This window comes from Brugia malayi (assembly GCF_000002995.4).
Source record: "Brugia malayi strain FR3 genome assembly, contig: Bm_v4_ChrX_scaffold_001, whole genome shotgun sequence".
Lineage (NCBI taxonomy): Eukaryota > Metazoa > Nematoda > Chromadorea > Rhabditida > Onchocercidae > Brugia > Brugia malayi.
Window position 1 is genome coordinate 3,107,390 of NW_025062479.1, and position 18,951 is coordinate 3,126,340.

Genomic DNA, 18,951 nt, shown 5'->3' on the forward strand with positions numbered 1-18,951 from the left:
ATATAATTAGCCAGAGTTAATTGATCCTGAATCTCCATAGCAAATGACCTATGATGACACATTCTTTTTGCAATTTAAGCCAAAAATAATTCCCGATATTGTTTTATTAGAACAATTTAAAATTCAATTTCATATTTCATTATAGCTATTCAAAAATTTGGCATATTTGTTCCTTCTAGTAAAATCTCAAATGGGATTGATGGGATTGTTCGATGATAAAAAATGTAATTTTTGTATTTTGTGTTTATAATACTTGAAATCACCGTCAAGAGGCATGAAATAAGTCTATATGTGTGTTTGTCAGGTATTTTTAGATTATAGTGTTAATATTAGTCATTAGTATATAATCTATGTTTTTGTTAGAATCGCTTAAACTAAGTGGAATTCAGTACAATCCCTTCACCACCCAAACGTTAATTCTTTCGTAAGTGTGGCATATCTCTTTCAACAGACGCATTTGTGATATATTTGAAGGAAAGTCGATCGACCCTGATCTCAAGCTTCCACATCGATCTTATCTCGAGCTCATCCTCTCTCAACCACTTTCCTTTTCTCAGCAGCTGTTGATAGTTCTCAGTAATTGTTTAGCAATCAGCCAAAAAGCTATGCTTTCTATTACTTTCTTTCCTTTTCCTTTGTTATTTTTTGCAAATTGGACATTTACCTTGTTCAAATTAATCCATCGGATATTTCATAAATCCTTTGATCCTATTGTTTTGGTACAACAGCAATGACTCTAATCATTCTTGGGCAGTGCCTTTTCTGTCAGCTTGAGACTTCCAGAAGTGTACTTTTATCCGTCTTTGAATTCATCCTATTGAAACGTTGCTATCCCGTGGTTCACCGATGGCACGATCGATACTGTATGCAGTGCTGATTTTACAGTTGAAAAGGGCAGCTAGAATGGGATGAGAGTGTTGATGGAAGCATGTAAATGTATTTCAGAGTTGCGTTTACTAGCAAATAACAGTAATTGATTGTGTTGTAGGATATAGTGTCTGATGGATGAATCACTCTTGGTAGGAATGAATTTGACATCACAATGAATGAATGGCCTTTCACAGGGCTACTACTAGTAAGGGTCTGCATAACAGAATATGAGGCAGTTAGGGGGACAGCCTATCAAATGACTCAATACGCCTTACTAGAACGATGAACCTGGTCGAATGATGTATCACTTTTTCGATATTTAATCTTTTCTCCCTTTTTCCTCTCTTTCTTCCTCAGTATTCATTGATAATTCATATATCTCTCCCTCAACTACATATGTCTCCCTCTTTTACAACTTCTCGAGCTCCTATTTACAAAATATTTAAATCTCTAATGCTTACTTCTTGTTTTGCTTTTTTTTTTTTTTGCAAGGCTTTCCTCAAGGGTTAAAATTAAGAAGTGCTGTTGCAGAAAAGATCCAAATCGTGTTGCCTAACATTTTATTTTGTAAGCACATTTGATGACGTCGACGGAAGAATATGTTCAAGGTTATTGATAATTACTTGTTAACGTTCTTGTTAATACTTTAACCTTTGATTCTATCCTTCTGAGAAAGGAATGTCTTTTTTAAGTGGTCTAAACACGGGCACCTGTTGAATAACTTCAAAGAGAAGCCATATATTCAAAGAAGATTTTGAAATTCCGGAACTTTATGGGTGTATACTTGTATTCTAAGTATCCAAGATTGAATCTTTTTAACTTACCCTCAAATCTTCATTTATGCAATTTTCAGATGCAACGTTTGCCTCTTTGCCGCGTACTGTTCGAGGGATGCCGTTAGGGTTACATGCTAGTCCAGATGGCCAGAAATTGATTTACTGCAACGGCAATTCTGTTTATATTCGTAGTATCCAAGTGATTTAATGAAGATTTTATCCTTTTCGTGAATTTCATTGATAAGCTGTTGAAGAGTTTGTTAAATACTTGCTAGAAATAATGCTTAACTCAGATTATTAGCTTCTAGCATAGTGTTTTTATTGCACAAAATATTGCTTTCTTGGGAACTGCCTTAGTCACTAGTTCTATATTATAGAATCCAAAAGAGTGTGAAATTTATACCGAACATGCGAATCCTACAACCGTGGCAAAGTATTCTCCATCCGGTTTTTATATCGCATCTGGTGACCAGTCCGGTAAAATACGTATCTGGGATGCAACACAGCCTTCACATATTCTAAAAGCTGAATACCCAATATTGTCAGGTCCTATTCGTGACATTGCATGGTCCGACGATAGCAAAAGGATAGCAGTAGTTGGTGAAGGACGCGAAAGGTTTGCTTAGTTTTCTGAACTGGTGACATGCTAGTGTCAGAATTCAGTCTTTTTAAAAAATATTCTCTAGCAATAAGGTTAAAAGTTTCAGGTTTGGCCATGTTTTCCTTTTTGATACAGGAACCTCCAATGGGAATCTTTCGGGTCAAAGCCGCACAATGTCAAGTATCGATTTTCGTCCAGCTAGACCCTATAGACTTGTGAGCGGTTCAGAGGACAATACCGTTGCACTGTTCGAAGGACCTCCATTTAAATTTCTGACCGTAAGTCTGTAATCTTAGAATATAAGATGACTGTGTAAGAATTTAAATTTTCTAAGTTGTTTTTATATTCTTATTTTTGTTGCAGTTGTTTCATGAACATACTCGTTTCGTTTATTGTGTTCGGTACAACGCTGATAGTACACTGTTCGCTAGTTCAGGGGCAGATGGAAAGGTGTGGTTTGTTACGAGTTTTGCTGTTTTATGTTGATGCTGAAGAACTTCTTTGATTATTTTATCTGCTGAGTTGTAATTTTGTATTTGTCATGAGTTCTAGGTAATACTGTACGAAGGAACAACTGGTCAAAAAGAAGGCGAACTTATGGATGATCAATGTAAAGGTGTTGCACATGCTGGAAGCGTTTTTGCATTATGTTGGTCGCCTGATGGACAGCGCATTGCAACTGCATCCGGTGATAAAACCATCAAAATTTGGGATGTCTCTTCGAAAAAATTGGAGAAGTCAGTCATTATTTGAGCACTTTTTTTTGCATACATATCACTCTTTTTTTTCTCTCTATGTTGTAAGTACTTCTTCGCGACGCCTGTGCAATTTTTTTGAATCTGCGGAATTCATATGACTTGTCGGTTTCTTTGTCTTCAGGACTTTTGTGATAGGAAAAAATGTCGATGATCAACAGCTTTCCATCATTTGGACGAAAGTTTTTCTTGCTGGAGTGAGTCTCTCGGGTTTCATAAATATTCTGGATTTAGAGAGTGGTTCTGTATCAAAAGTTCTGAAGGGGCATAACAAACCGATAACAGCTCTTACGGTATGCTCGGAAAAAGCATTGGCTTTCACAGCGGATTTTGAAGGAAATATCAGTAAGTTTCCTTATACTAAAAAAGTTCCGCTTTCGAACCCTCTGTAACCACATATCAGTTTTTTAAAATTAATGCATATGAAGCTATTCACTTTCATATTAGTCTCAGTGTTTTTAATGCAAATTCAGTTCTCTTTATCGTCGGCAAGATAATGATAGTCAGTATTTCTTTTATGAACTTAAACATTTTTTTATTCCTAAGAAGTACTTAAATATTCAAGTGCGTGTTGTTTCCTCTAAAAGACATATTCGTGTCTCATGTACAAAAGTAAAAGCTCTGTTACAGCACGGTGGTGCCTTAACTCAGGAGATTCAGAAAGGTTGTTACCTGCTGTACACAGTTCACAGGTAAGAGTATTTAGCATTTTATCAATTTACTATTTTTATAATATAAAGTTGTACAGTAATCTAGATACTGGTGAGAATTTTTCGAAATTCCAGTGTTGCATGTAATTTGCTTTCATTCTTTGTACAGAAAGTATTTGGTATAGTTGTTTGCTACATGTATTATAGGTGTCAGATATGTGTCTTTCACCAAACGGTAATTTGGTATCGATTGGTTGGGATGACTCGATTGCATTTACTTCTTTTCCTGGTTCATTAGGTGGGTCTTTTTTTCAATGAAACTAGAATTTCGATTTTACTTGAACTTGATTCATTTGACTACACCGTCCTTTTTTATAGAAGTATACAGTGAAATGTTTCAGCCATTATTATTTTTAGATAACGTTCAGTCAAATAAGGTAAAATTATCATCACAGCCGCGACAAGTTGCATTAGGTTCTTCTGGTAAGATCGCAGTTGTTGCCTGCCAGAAATCAGTTACTATTTTCTCGGATGGCAAACAAATGGTTTTGCAAAACATCGAATATGAAGCCTCTTGTGTTGCTGTTGCTCCAGATTCTAGACTTACAGCTGTTGGTAGTCAGGTAAGAATAATATTGATAGTTAGGTAAGAATATTTTCTTCAATGTTTTTTTTTTTTTTTTTCATTATTTCTTTTCAGGATGGTAAAGTACACATTTACGAGTTAAATGGCAATCAAATGAAAGAAATAAAAACGATCTCTCAAACTGGATCCATTACTTCTCTTTCATGGAGTCCGAACGGAAGTTTTCTTGTTGCAACAGATGCTAATAGAAAGGTATTTTATTTGCTTTCATGTTTTTTTTATTTTTAGTTATCTTAAGTTTGTGTTATTGGTTATAATTGGGAAATTTTTAAATTAAGTGACAGATCTCAATGCAGTAAAAGAGGCGTTGTGCAACTGTTTCAGACTTTCAGTTACTTCAAACAAGCCAGTAATATGGTTTTTTTTTTATTATATACTGAATATCAAAATTATGTCATGTGATAAATTCTTGATGCAGTTTAGAAATGATTCTGGGTAAAGAAATCGAACTTCTTCCTTTCTTCGCCGTTTCCACTAAACCTTGGCAAACTTGGCGATTTAAGCATAATATTTTTCTGGCATGCAACATAAGAGTTGCTCCTATCATTGTGTTTTAATCACATGAAATGAAAAATGTTTACAATAAGAAAAGTATTGTAGCATGAAGTTATTGCAGGTAATACCTTATTCTGTGGACAATGATTACAAATGTGTCACAGAGAAAGATTGGACCTTTCATTCAGCTCGAGTGAGTTGTTCTGCCTGGTCACCAGACAGTCGTTTTGTTGCAACTGGTGGCATTGATACGAATGTCATTGTTTGGGATTTGAAACACAGCGGAGAACATCCAATAATCATCAAAGGTAGCTATTGCTCAGTATGATCCTCTTGAATAGAAATCATGTTTTCACACTAAATTAAAGGTTTCACAGGACCCATACTTTGAATTAGATCTGAATTATTTTCCTTTACTGATTATCTCTATGTTTTTTGTGAGAACTGACTGCATTCGAACAGTATTTTTTTTTTTTCGGATCATTTTCAGGAGCGCATACAATGAGCCCAATCAATGGAATTGATTGGCTTGGTTCGAATCGGATTATTACAGTTGGGCAGGATTCAGTTTTAAAAATCTGGACTGTCAATGTGTGATTGCCGATTTATTACTATAATAGCAGCGCAACTACTTAACAGAAGACGTTTGTTTTCATTACATCTATCGCAGACTTTTGAATTAACTCATTTAAATTCCTGAAATGAGTATAAATTTATACACAAGTGCACGTACTGAACTCTGTACAATTACATTGCTAGTTGATGTGATGTACCGACTAAGTAAAGCTGTTGCAAGCGAAAATTTTAGTTCTCACTAACCATATATAATAAAGTGATAGCGGTAACGCGCATAATGGTGCTTTAAATGGCCAAGCAAAATAAAACTTAGCGTTTGTCTAACATGTCGAAGTTCTGGATTGTTTTTTAACAATTCAAAGAATTTCATATGTAAGTTTTTAATGTTAAACAGTGCGGTCTTTGGCCTTTATTTTCTCAGTTATGTGTTAGAAATATATTTGGAAATAGCTAACTTGAAATGAATGGAACTGTGAGGAGATAAGCAATACAATCTCTAATTATTCAATGGAATTGGATACTGTTAATGCGTATTTCAGTTGTTATTGTTCTTTTCCTCTGTTTCTTTTGTGGTTTGATAAATTAGCTGCCTTTTCATTTTCACACATTGGTATAGCGGCGCAAGATGTACTATATTAGTGAAACATCGATCTTTGAGAAACATATTTTTCTGGTGCGAATTTTCCATATAAACTGAGCAAGACGAATGACTAGTTTTATGACAGGTACTATCCATAAGGTTCCTGAAATAAATATAAATGTGCACAGATGCAATAATGAACTTTACATCATTACATTGTTGATTGATGTGAGACACACTGACTAAGTATGGGTAATTTACTCTGCACATCACTCGGTTACATTACGTTGCCGAAGATTTGGGAAGGGATGGGAGTGGGTTATGGAGCTGCTTGTTGTATTTACGACATGGGAATTATGGGATAAGATGATGCGGGAGGCATCGAAATTTCTGTCGAACAAAAATGTGTCTGTGCATCGCTTTGTGTTTTCTTTGTTTTGTTTTGTGTAAAAAAAAAAGTGGAAGAATAGAAAGGGAGGAACAATTACAATAACATATTTTTGTCGTTTAAATCATTAAATTTCCAAAAAAAGACTGCGTTGAGACAAAAAGGAGAGGAACCAGACATTTTCGGCCATGTCATGATTCAGACAAGTTAATTTGTTTGGCTTAATAATGTCGTTTCTTACGTTGAAGGTAGCATAATAGTAAATGCAAATGGTAACTAGTTTATTGGGAAAGTTAATTCCTTCCTATATATAATCTCGATGAAATATGTAGTTATAGCACAATAATCAAGGATAAGTCTTGTATACAACAATGGTAATTGATCTTATTTCCTGGAAAATTCCTTCAAATGGCCCAATTTGAAGATAAATTAAAATAACTGAGCATAGTTTCTTTCAAAAAGTTATTGCTATTGTATTTTGGCATAAATCGGATGCAAATTAGGTAATACTTCATTATATTCATTAAACCTAGTGGTGGTGTTTTTGCTATATATTGTGTTTGATTGAAATTTTGGAGATACGAATGATATTAAACAACTACCACATTAGCTTGGGATGTCGTTCATATAATAATAATTCAATTTCTGTTGTTATCTACTGATAATCATCATGGAATTAAATACGTTGTTGATAGCTTTGATTTATTTGCATTCAACAGTTTGTTTGCAGTTGAAATTTAAAAGGTGAAAAAAAAAAAAGGTTGAGAAAGGGAAAACAATTTACACTCGTTGATAAAGGGATTATGTTTACGTAAATGGTGGATGAGAATGCCAATTGTGGTAGGCAATAATGAATTATGGAAGTGTTAAGGAAAGGAGTTGATTTGTTCCTTCAGGATGAACGAAAGAAGGAATAAGATGTAAATGGGCGGATCAAATCCGACAGGCCTTTTTACCCCGGAAACCCCATTTAGGAGGCATAGAAGATAAAAGGGTCATGTAAAGCAGAAATCACTTTGCTCTTTCAACGGACATGACTTTTCGATTTGCCTGGTTTGTGCTGTTCATTTCTGTATGTTGCACTGAAAATGATTATCTGGAAGGATCTGGCGAAGGATCTGGAGAAGGTGATCTGTTGAATTCAGAAAATCTTTGGCAACCATCAACCATGCAACGAAATGATGATGGCAACGATGCTGTGGAATTTACCGGGACATGTATGGATAATATATTATTTTTGAGTGATCTGGGATTAAAACTTGTTAAGTTAGCAAATTTCTAGATTTTCATGCAAATATTCGTTCATTAACTCACTGATTAGTAATAAATGATGCAAATAATATAGATCCAATGAAAGAAGAATGTGGCGTGGATTTGCTATTTCTTCTGGATACGTCTGGAAGCTTGGAGCAAATTTATACACAACATATTAATTGGACCACCCAATTGACTGAAGCATTGCTAACTGATAAGGATGACGTACGTATTGCCATGATTCAGTATGCCGAAACACCGATTGTCGAATTTTCCTTTGGTACTTATCGAGATCTGCCTGATATTACTAATCATATTATGACAATTAATTTACATTCCGGTGGTACCAGGACGGGTAAAGCACTACTGGCAGCAAAAGGTGAATTGTTTAGTGAAGAGAAAGGAGCCAGGTTAGTTAAAAATTGCTCGCAATATTATTTCACCAACGGCTCCATCTATTAATTGTTAATTGGGACAATTATTTTGTAAAATAATTAATTTATGCTAATTATGAAAAATACGCTGAATACTTCATAGTTGATTTATTGTCACAGATATTCCTCACTTTATTTATGCCTTAACAAATAGAAGCTTAAACTTTATCATTTCCAAAGTAATCTTTTCAAATTAACCGGATAATTGCAATTTTAGGAAGAAGTATTACGGAAAAAGATTTTTGATACATTTTGTAAATTTCAAATAAATAGTTATGAGAATTGAAAGATATATTTTAGCACATTGTTTCAACATTTGAGATGTAGGTGATCCAATTTCAGAAAAAATGCTAGCAAAATTATTGTTCTATTTACGGATGGATTATCTGTCGATGATCCTATAAAGCACGCTCAGCAGTTACGTGAAATCGAAAAGATCAAAATTTATGTTGTATATGTTGGGTCAGACGGTTTTGAACAGGAAATGAATCGCATTGCTGGAGGAAGATCGAATGTCTTCGGGTTCGCTCGCTATGCTTTATTTATTTCATAAATTTATGTAAATACTAACTTGATGGTAATTTAATACATAATAGCACTATTAAAATCGGATGATTCCTAACGATATTCTTAACTATTCATTAAAATTGAGCGAACTTTTAAACTAAAATATTGTGACGTAATGCTTGATGATGTAACAGTGCATTTTAAGGAATCAAGTCGGCGAGCTTAAAATTTTCTGTTAGAAAGAATGATTGAGGTAAAAAAAGACGAGAAAAAGAGTACAATGATGATGACACTGTTGACCGTTATAACTGATTTGAAATAGAGAATCAAAGTAGTTTTCTTGATGGATTGATGGTGTATATTTACATTTTCAAAAACGATCAAATTAGTGAAAGTGACTGATCTCTGAATTTAACCTATAATTCTTTTTTTTTTAGAAAATGAATAAAATGATGGCTGAATTATAATGCATTGATTTAAAATAATATTACTTGAAAAGTCTACCAGTCATAGTTTTGATGAAGTAACATTAATTAAATTGGTCATGTCCTTTCTTTTGTGGGTTAATTTTTAGTGAAAGCCATATTTTGACGTAATCCATCTGTTTATAGGATATCCTAATTCACTTATTACTAGTTTAGTTATTTCTTAGAGTAATGTTTAAATTACCGAGTAGATTTGGAGTAAAATGAAAACTTGGAAAGTGAGGATCGTTTTAGTTTAAGCGTACTTTATCCACAGAATTTAAAACCGTAATTAACGCTTTATTACAAATAAATGAAAAATTTGGTATAAATTTTAATTGAATTGGATGATATCTGATTAAATTTTAATTATAGTCCGTGAAATAATCAGGAAAGAGAGATTTGAAAATGAATCTAAATAGGCAATTATCTTATGTACAGTTGTATGAAGAGATACAGATGAATTGGACTTTTAAAGTTGACATTTGAACAATGTCATTTATTTGTAATAAATGACATTGTTCAAAAACAGAACTCGTAACTATTTACTGCTTCCTTCTTCTAGTATTTTCATTTGTTAACATTGTGTTTTGGATCATACGATTGTTGTTTTGAAAGAAAATTAAACTGATCGTTTTTTAGATCCAATGAATTCACTCGATTAAAAAAGACATTAGTCGCTGAAGTGGAAGATGCCGAAATGTGCGAATCTCAGAAGGAATGGGAAATACCAACAGCTGCTATAAAAACAATCACAAATACAACAGAGATCGAATCAGATCAGATTACAACATTAACAAAACTTTATACAACTAGCAGAACACGCACGTCAACATATCCTACATCACATAAATCATTAACGAAAGATACACAATTGAAACATAAGAGCAAGAAAATTCTAGCCAAGCAACAAACTGCATCCAAAGATCAGGTATGATTGAGCCTGCTATATCTTTGATAAATTAGATTCATCTGAAAATGTTTCATTATCCCTTCAACTTAGCAATTCTTGAACTTCATCAGCTTTTGTATTGAACTGAACATTTTAATGCTGTAATTTCAAATTGCAAGCATTAGTGAGTTCCATTTCATAGTTTAATAAATTTCTATATGAGTGAAGCTTGAAAAAGTATGACTTAAGGACTAAAAATTGAAAGTGTAGTGAAAATAAGGTATAGAAAAAGGTAATGAAATTTATGCTTATAGGTTGTGAAACTTTCGGAAACAAATGTACATGATAAAATTAATGATGAAAATATTGATGAAGCACCGATCAATATAGTGAGTGCTGATGAACAGTTTGTAAGAGCTATAACCATTCCTCAACAATCGATCTTCAATAAAGATGTTAGAAATTTTGATATTCTAATCAGATTATTCAGGTAACCAAAAAGATTTTTACTGTACGTTGACAGTAGTAGTGGATATTTGATGATGCTTTAGTCCTTTTAGTATTGATGATATGAGAAATTAATTACGACAGTGAATTTGCAACATTCACTAATATTTCTATTCCCAACATTTTAATCAACTACAAGACTTACTAAATTTGCAGCGAAATAAAAGTGATAAAGAAATTGAAAATAGTGTAACCCTTCCTACGTTAAACAAGAAGCTACGAAAGGAACAACCACGAACAGAAGTGATAACATCGTCTACAACCCATTCTTTTACTGAAGGTCGAGAAATTTCACAATCAGTTGATCATCCGAGTAATAAGACGACTTTATCGCCACGGCACGTCATATTTTCGAATTGTTTAAGCGTTTTTACATAAATTTAACGTTAACAGAAACAATTTTCAGTTTGCTTATAAACAAATCTTGAATTTCCTTTTCATTAATTCCTAATTATACCACTTCTCAACCTTTTATATATCTAAAAGGAGTACCCAAATAAGCTAGTCGTTTGCTGTCATCCTGTTTGGTACATTTTAAGCCGCTTCGTTACTTTGTAATTATTGATATACGCTTTTTCTGGATGGTATTTCTGTGGTTTATTAGCTGAATAATATTATTTCAGACATGTGACAATGCAGCACATTTCAACTGCAAGAAAGTTAGGAAAAACAGGATCAGCCGGAAACATCGAAAAAAGTCAAGGTAAGTAAGGCTAGTGTTGAATAACATCGAATAATTCATTATTCATTTTTTTAGGACAGTGTCCACGAGAAATTTTATTCATTGTTGATAGCTCTGGATCAGTACAAAGGATATACGATCAACAAAAAGAATATCTTTTGTCACTACTCAATGAATTACGAGTAATTATTTCCTACATAATCCATGTTTTTTCAGACATCTTTTACTGATCATTATATTTTAAATATTTATGTGATCGTGAGAAACGATCACATAAATTAGAATGCCATGGAAATATGCTAAAGTTTCTCCAATATATACATTAAAGAGTTCAAAGTTAAAAAATAGAGCGAAGTTTGCTAAAAAATATTCTGTTTGTTATATCTCAATCATTTATGCCTTCCTCACCTGATTGAATATTTTGATCAAAGAAAATTCTTTTTTCTTGTAAGATTGGTGAAGGCAATCAACGAGTTGCTTTGATTCAATTCGCTGGTAGTTCACATCAGAGAGTTGAGTGGACGTTTGATACATATAAAGATATTAAGGATATCGCGGAAGCGCTGAATCAAGTCCGACACTTCACCGGTATATTATTTTGATGGAAAAATTGTCCGGAAAAAACTTGTTAATTTTAAGAGGACAATTATTTAATCGAATTTTAAATTTACTTTTAGTTGGAAATATTGAAATTAAAAGAAACACATTTCTCGCACTTCTCACAAGTGAAAAAGATATATAGATGAGATACTGTGAAAGCTCGTTTGTGTCCATATGAAGAGTAAGACAGTATACAGAAAAGTTATCTTTAAAACAGAATTTCTATTGTCACTTTTACAGATGAAACATCCTACCCTAATGTCTCTTGCTGCTTGTATCTTCAGTTTACGTTTATAATTCAAGTATGTTGAAAGAAAACAATTATTATTAAGGGACAACATATATCGGACGTGCACTGGAAAATTCAATTGGTGTTTTGGAAACTCGGAGACAAGGAATACCAACAACTGTAATACTTGTAAGCGATGGGTACGCCACTTCCTTGTATTTTGAATGGGTCACTTCCGGAATTTTACAGTTGATGATGAACAACAGCACAGCTTCGAATTGTTATATTTACAAGAAGTATAACATAAATGAGCTCTGAATGATTAGAGAAAGTTCTCCGTTAAACTTATACATTGCAGCTTCTCGCAGGATGATGCTAGTAAGCCCGCAGAAGAAATTCGCCGAATGTCCAACGTTGATTTTTATGCTGTTAGTATGTCAGAGCTTAACAATTTGTGAGTTACTTTATTGATCTTTACTAGTCAATTCCATTGACCACCGTTGAATTAGTAATGACTTCCCTCATCCTCAATGCTTCCCAAGCAGTTCCTTTTTCATTCCCATGTACTATTAGCTGAACACCACGACATGGGTGCCTAGCAACCTGTTCATTCCCACTTTACTATATGAAATAAGTGATTCTTTACCTCCTTTTTTTTTATAAAACAATTTTTTAGTGAATATCTTACAAAACTGACGGACGATCCATCAAAGGTATATGTTAGACCACGAAGTGAAGACCTGAAACGGGATTTATTGAGCTTGATTCACTGTAGAACATGATCAGAAACTTTAATTTATTCACTTTATTAACTGCAAATTTGGTGTTATTTCAAAACTACATTTCATAGAATAAACAATCAAATGTCACATAAACATTTTGAAAGACAAACGAAGTAGAGGCAATAAGAAACGAAAAAAAAAAAAAAAAAAAACGGGAAAATTATGGAAGAATATGATAAGCCTCATCCTTAAAATTTATCCCGAAAGAAGACTTTGCAACCTTGCAACCTGTTGGCGCTTTATGAAGAAAAGGTGCTGAAAGTTGCAAATAGTATAAGCTCGAATATGAAATGTATCACAATTGTCGAGAGGTAGTTCTGCTAGTAGTATACAAAATCTCCATTACAAGCTTTGCCTCGACGCCTTGTACGATATTGCACAGCTGATGCCATGTACTGCTTGGATGCTACTGCTTCCTGCATTGATTTGCATAACTGATGATAATTTTTAACTGCCTCGAAGAAAATTTGAAAGGAAAATGCTGAGGTATAATGAGATGAGAAAATTCAAATAAAAGGAAAACATGCGCAACAAACATAAATTTACCCACCCTTGCATTAGAATAAAATTTTTTCGTGACGATTTTTTGTGCTTGGTAAGAGGTAAACGAAGCTTCAATATTCCCATCTTCAGAATGTTTGAGCATTGACTTCGACTTAGCAGTTATTATCTCATTTGTCGACTCAGCGTAAGCGGTACTGGCTTAAAATCGATACTGATAGCAGAATGAAATATTGTGACTGGAAGGAATTCCATAATTAATATAGATATCACTACCAGAAAAAAAAAATCGTAAGAAAATACTGCTTGCTAACATACCCGTAGAATTACAATTTCCGTACGAACTTATTGTGTTTCGAACAGATGGTACCTGAAAATCAATACATAACGGAAAAACACACATAAAACATTAAGAAACCAATTCAAACGTGAAAGGAAAATTTCTAAAATGAATGGATACCGGAATTAATTAGTAAAGACAGTTAATAAGATCAGGAAATGCAAAAGCATCCATATAATGGTAGATATCTTTGATACATGCCGCTATAAATTTAAGTATTCATTTTTAGAATCCATTACATATGTTTAAAAAAATCCATTTCAAAATGGGCCTTTCATCAACTGTATTAGCCAACCAATGTTAAAGACGCAAATAAACTTCCTAATGAATCATATCATTAAATTACAAAATCCTTGCCTTAACATGCTCCGCATGAGGAAATGACACTGTCGAGGATAAATTTGGGTTTGGATAAGTAGTTGGTGGAAGAGCTATATCAGATAAAGGAGTCTCTTTGGTCGAACTAGTTTGAGGGCTTTGTTCGGAATCCGAATCTATTTCCATATCACAAACCTATAAGATAACTGCACTGATATTTTTTCTTGATAAATTGAAAAGATTTTTTTATCCGAACTCTTTCATAGGCACATTAACTCTTCATTAATAAAAATCACTGTACTTCATGGTCTTCGACGGGTTGCCGCGATTGTACATTTTCAAGCAGTTCCTTTTTTGTTAGGCCAAGAAAAGAATCAACATAGCGGCCAATTTCTTCCAATAAGCTACATAATGTTTCACCAGCATCCAAACCCTAAAACCACTCAGCTGCTCCATATACACGCAAAATTACATTTCCGCATTCAAACTAATTTCAATAAAAATTGAAAAATGCTGAAGGAAAACAATAAAAAGAGACACATACCTCAGTGATCATAATGCCATACTGAGTACTATTAAGAGCAAAAAGCTTCTTCCTGAGTATATCGAGTGCATTGTTTTTAGTGAGATTTGATGCAGATGTTTTCAATAAATCGTCAACAATTTCTTCAGCATTTAATGCCACCCTTTGGTAACGATCCTATAACACTGTTAATGTTTCTCGATACGGGAGCTGAACATAAAATATCACTATAAATCTATCATTTCCCATTAAATGTAACCAAATAGTTCATGTATTGTGAAATGACAACAGTCATTTCAACACAAGGCGGTAATATTGATGAAGTCCAAAATGTATGATGAAGATAATGTCGCATGCTTAGTGAAATTCAGAAAGTGGAATTATTACACTTTAATAACAACTGTTGGGTTTTAATCAAATGCTTAATCCCTGACAAAGTCATTATCATCAAAAAGAACTGTCATAGGATAATGAATAAAAACTAAATGATTGCCTCGTTGCTCGTTCTGAAATTACTATAATAAAATGCTACAATTATTTGAAAAATTTGCATACAGTAGCAGCGATTGAGGTGAAAATTTTTCGTCTCAGTTTATCAAATGTGCCTTCAGATTTAAAAGCGTCTACGACTTGGCGTACTTCGCTCTGCTCTACTTTCGTCACAAGCATTCACAGTCCTTCCTTACGCATCCTAGAAATTACTGTTATAAATGAAATAATTTGAGATAAACGATAACTTAATGCGTTACAGAGCTATATAAACATATAAGCTGAGTGTCAAAAAACAAAACACAATTCTGTCCCTTACACTCTTTTCGAGTCGCAAATGAATTACACCTTTGGTAAAATATTGAGCAGAACTACTTTAGGGAAAAAGGAAGCAAACTTGATCACTAAAAGCCATCCAAACATCCCGCCAGTTCCTTGCCGGTATAACCGAATAATTCGGATTGAAAATCCCGATAAAATATCAGGACTTTTAAAAGAAAAGTTTTATAGACTGAAAGATGTATAAAAAAACTAACTACACACACAACAACGGTCTATTTATAAAAAGTACAGAAATTACCTGTGATCGAAAAACAACTAGAGATTCAGAAACTGCTCCTCCAAATACGAAAATGAACTACCCGTCACCCAGTTAAAACCCAACACACAAACCAGGCAGTGCATAAAGTGATCATAGCCATACTGTGTGCTACTCTGAGCGACTCGGTCTGTTTAACATTTGTATCGAAAAATCTTGTGTTGCATGAAAGGGGAGTAACGGTGATGTTGAATCTGTGCGATATTAGTTATAACATTTTGAGGATTGCATTAACATCTTGAAATGATAAGGACATAGCTATCTTATCACCTTCAAACATTTCATAATTCATAATTGATAATTGCACTTACGAGATGCAGTTATTATCTTTGTTCTTTTTTCACGATACTTCCGCACTGAACGTATTGCTCTTCCATGTAAATATACAAAACAATATTATGATTCTTATCGTTTTCCCTGATTCATTAAGATGACTTCTAATCACCTGAGCAATGTCAGAGAATTATGCTTGATAAAGTTCACATTTTGCAGACTTAAATTACTTTAAATATGTAAAATAAACTGAAAGTTAAAAGATAATTGTGAAATTTGTGAAAAGCAAAATTTTAGAGAAAAAAATAAGGTTAAGAGTCGACCATTAGCATAACAATTAAAATTTTATGAGAAGTTAAAACTTATGAGAAGCAGATTTTAGAAATGGAGTGGAAAATTAAATTAATGGTCCAATTATTAGTATGACATTTGCACAAACCTATGAGAAGCAAGATTTAAGGGGAAATACAGAGCAGAAAATTAAACCAATAATCTAATTATTAGCATGACTTGCGTGCTGGCAAGTGAAATATTGAGTGCAAAGTCGGATTTTCCATGAGTGCCAAGCTAAATGATAAATACATTTCCTTTTCTTTTCATTCTAATTTAATAAAGACAGATTTTTCTCATAGCCAATCTTTGAAATAACTATGCAAATAGTTAATACTATTTGAAAATATTATTAGTGCTTTTTCCGTCCATTACTGCATGTTTCATATCGTTTATAACAACTTTTTGTAGTTGCTACACTCTTATTGCTAATGAAAAAATTTTTCATCTCCAGTGATTTTCCCATTTAAAAATGATACAATGAAGGAATATAATTTATCTATTATTCTTGTCGGAAAATTTTGTTGATTGTTTGTAAGACAATCAAATTTCGTAAGAATTTCCATCTTCTTTATAATCTCACTAAATATGTCGTAAAATTAGCTTTGAATAAAATATTGATTCAGGCTGGAAATGGTCACGCAGCCAATTTACTGCAAATTTAGCAATAATTAATAATAATATCAATATTATTATTACTATTATTATTATTGTTATCACTATTTCTTTAAAAGCAACACAGTAATTTGCTTTGGTTTGAAAATAATCATAATTTACTTTGTATGCTATTATCACTAATCATTTCAAATGTCTTCGCTGCTAATTTATCATTTTATATATTAAACATTATTATTTACCTTGCATACATAGCTTTGATGGATAGCTTAAAAAAGAGTTCGGGAGAGTAAAAAAGACTTATAGTTACAAGTGACTGAAACCTTTCCTCTATTTCAGACTAATTTTCTACTAACCGACACATCACTCTGTTTATGTTGTTGATAGACTTCCGTATTATACTTCGCTTATTATACTTGATAAATCTGGCGAAAAGAGACACTTTGATTGCATTCGCCCATTCTTATGATTCTAAACTGTCAAATTTTTGAATTCAGCATCCATCTTCTGCCAATTCATGCAGTTGTCATTTTTAAGGCTGAATATGCGATCAAGTTTTCAGTTTTATAAATTTGCATTTAAGGACTCAACGAAGAAAAATGTTGAGTAATAGTTTTAACTATTGAAGTAGACAGAACAAATTATGGAATTCTGCTAGAACTGTTTTGTTTAAGTTTAAAAAAAAATAGGTAAAAAGTTATCATATTATTGTATATTCTGTGTGATCTAATTCCTAGAATGTACTTTTATTTCACCAAAATACAATAATTTCAAAAGAGGTGATATGACGAGATTTAAAGAAGTCACAAATAACAATACTAATTTTACTTTTGCAGATAAGGTACAGATTATTTATTGATTATGCATTTTTGAGAAAGCCATGATAAAATGAGCTTTGTGAATTTTATTCAGCAGTGATTTTGCCTTTTTTTCAAATCCAAAACTTTTACAACTGCTACTTTTATTTTTGTTTATTCAAACATATCGTAGTGTCTAATAGAGCATTTTAATGTCTTCTTCATAATAATAGGTTTTTCCGTGGTTGTTTGTGAAGTGTCATTTGCAGTCAAAATTTTCTGGAAACCTCTTTAATAATTCATTTTTCTTCTTCACACTCACTAATCGCTTTATAGATAACCACTGATGATGAAGCATTTATCTTCAAATGAAGAAGGAGGATTTGATCATCTTATGGGACGTTATTTTTATTCTTCGCACAATCTTCTGGATCTGACGTTTTTGTCTCATTTATTTTGTTTGACAGCTGCGAGACCTGATGAAACTCAGTATTCGATATCTCTTGTTTTCGGTTAATCTTAGCTGCTTTGTCTATGCAAATTATTAAATCATTCATAAAATTTATTTTAAAAAACAGTAACTGAGATCTTATGTAATGTTTCAGCTGATAATGATTGAAGAATTTGACACCTCTGATGAATTCAAATTTTGAAAGATGCTACTTCTTCGAATTTAAGTTTGTAATTGTTAAGAAAAAAAACACTAAATTCAAAAGGTTGTCTATTCTCAGTGGATATCAAGAATAAATAGACCTTTGAAATTTAAGAACATTTTGTTTTTCAACAGAAGCTAGAGTGTTTAACCTATTTAATTCCATAGACACCTTTCTAAAACTTTTTTCATTCATTTCAACGATTTGTCATCATTTTTTTATGCATTCAAGTTGTGTGGGTGTGTCTCCGGTCAGATATATTCATACAATCTAGAATTATTGAAATCTGACAGGTTTGGTTCCTTTAACTGTAACGGGTCAGTTTAATTTTTTGAATGCAATTCATTTAATCAGTGCAAGGTACAATAAAGGAATACAAATGAAGATTTGAGAAATTTTGATTATTTTAAAAGAATCACTAACAAGATTATTTACCTTGCATACTTGTTACCAAGTGTATTTTTTACAACTGCAAAGCATAAACGATGTTTTATTTTTAATTTTGAACGTTTTCTTCCTTCATCTGAAAATCTTAATAAATAAGCTGAGTCGTCTCTTTTCTCTCTCCCTTTCCCTTTCTCCGCCTCACTTTATTGCACACAAAATTTGAATTTATTGCTTCATGGTTCGGTTACATAAAAGAAACTATATATATTGAAAATCTGATAATCTCTAAACACACATATTTTTTCTAACACAGATAAATTCTCAGAATGATAGTTTCTGAGGATAGCACAGATAATTTACTTCATTAATCGCTTTTTTAGGAAATTGTGTTTATCATATGAATAAATATTTCTAGCTCTAAGAAAATGTCATGATGTAA

At 32.7% G+C, this 18,951-nt stretch overlaps 3 protein-coding genes across 7 annotated transcripts; 2 read left to right on the forward strand and 1 right to left on the reverse strand.

Moving 5' to 3' along the window:
- Window positions 1–1,450: 1,450 nt before the first annotated feature.
- Bm13695 (Uncharacterized protein) lies at window positions 1,451–5,390 on the forward strand (the record flags this gene model as incomplete). Of its 4 annotated transcripts, XM_001899601.1 has the most annotated exons (13): window positions 1,451–1,478; window positions 1,724–1,845; window positions 2,024–2,262; window positions 2,354–2,525; window positions 2,611–2,697; window positions 2,800–2,984; window positions 3,127–3,347; window positions 3,633–3,694; window positions 3,860–3,950; window positions 4,070–4,275; window positions 4,353–4,490; window positions 4,915–5,101; window positions 5,284–5,390. In XM_001899601.1, the coding sequence occupies 13 exons, from the start codon at window positions 1,451–1,453 to the stop codon at window positions 5,388–5,390; spliced, it is 1,845 nt and encodes a 614-aa protein (XP_001899636.1). The 4 variants fall into 4 exon arrangements, with proteins under 4 accessions (XP_001899636.1, XP_042929347.1, XP_042929348.1 ...); XM_043073413.1 differs by lacking the exon at window positions 1,451–1,478 and having other exon boundaries at window positions 1,762–1,845; XM_043073414.1 differs by lacking the exons at window positions 1,451–1,478; window positions 1,724–1,845; window positions 2,024–2,262 and having other exon boundaries at window positions 2,421–2,525.
- Window positions 5,391–7,370: 1,980 nt separating this feature from the next.
- On the forward strand, window positions 7,371–12,688 carry Bm4954 (Uncharacterized protein; the record flags this gene model as incomplete). 2 transcript variants are annotated; one of them, XM_043073416.1, is made up of 12 exons in its annotated part: window positions 7,371–7,554; window positions 7,683–8,001; window positions 8,368–8,547; window positions 9,639–9,927; window positions 10,203–10,343; window positions 10,552–10,733; window positions 11,019–11,098; window positions 11,153–11,259; window positions 11,530–11,665; window positions 12,010–12,106; window positions 12,265–12,360; window positions 12,583–12,688. In XM_043073416.1, the coding sequence occupies 12 exons, from the start codon at window positions 7,371–7,373 to the stop codon at window positions 12,686–12,688; spliced, it is 1,917 nt and encodes a 638-aa protein (XP_042929350.1). The 2 variants fall into 2 exon arrangements, with proteins under 2 accessions (XP_042929350.1, XP_042929351.1); XM_043073417.1 differs by having other exon boundaries at window positions 7,506–7,554.
- Window positions 12,689–13,008: 320 nt separating this feature from the next.
- On the reverse strand, window positions 13,009–15,039 carry Bm10916 (Uncharacterized protein; the record flags this gene model as incomplete). Its single annotated transcript, XM_043073418.1, has 7 exons — window positions 13,009–13,104; window positions 13,239–13,390; window positions 13,508–13,559; window positions 13,887–14,042; window positions 14,149–14,280; window positions 14,392–14,547; window positions 14,926–15,039. The coding sequence occupies 7 exons, from the start codon at window positions 15,037–15,039 to the stop codon at window positions 13,009–13,011; spliced, it is 858 nt and encodes a 285-aa protein (XP_042929352.1).
- Window positions 15,040–18,951: the final 3,912 nt, after the last annotated feature.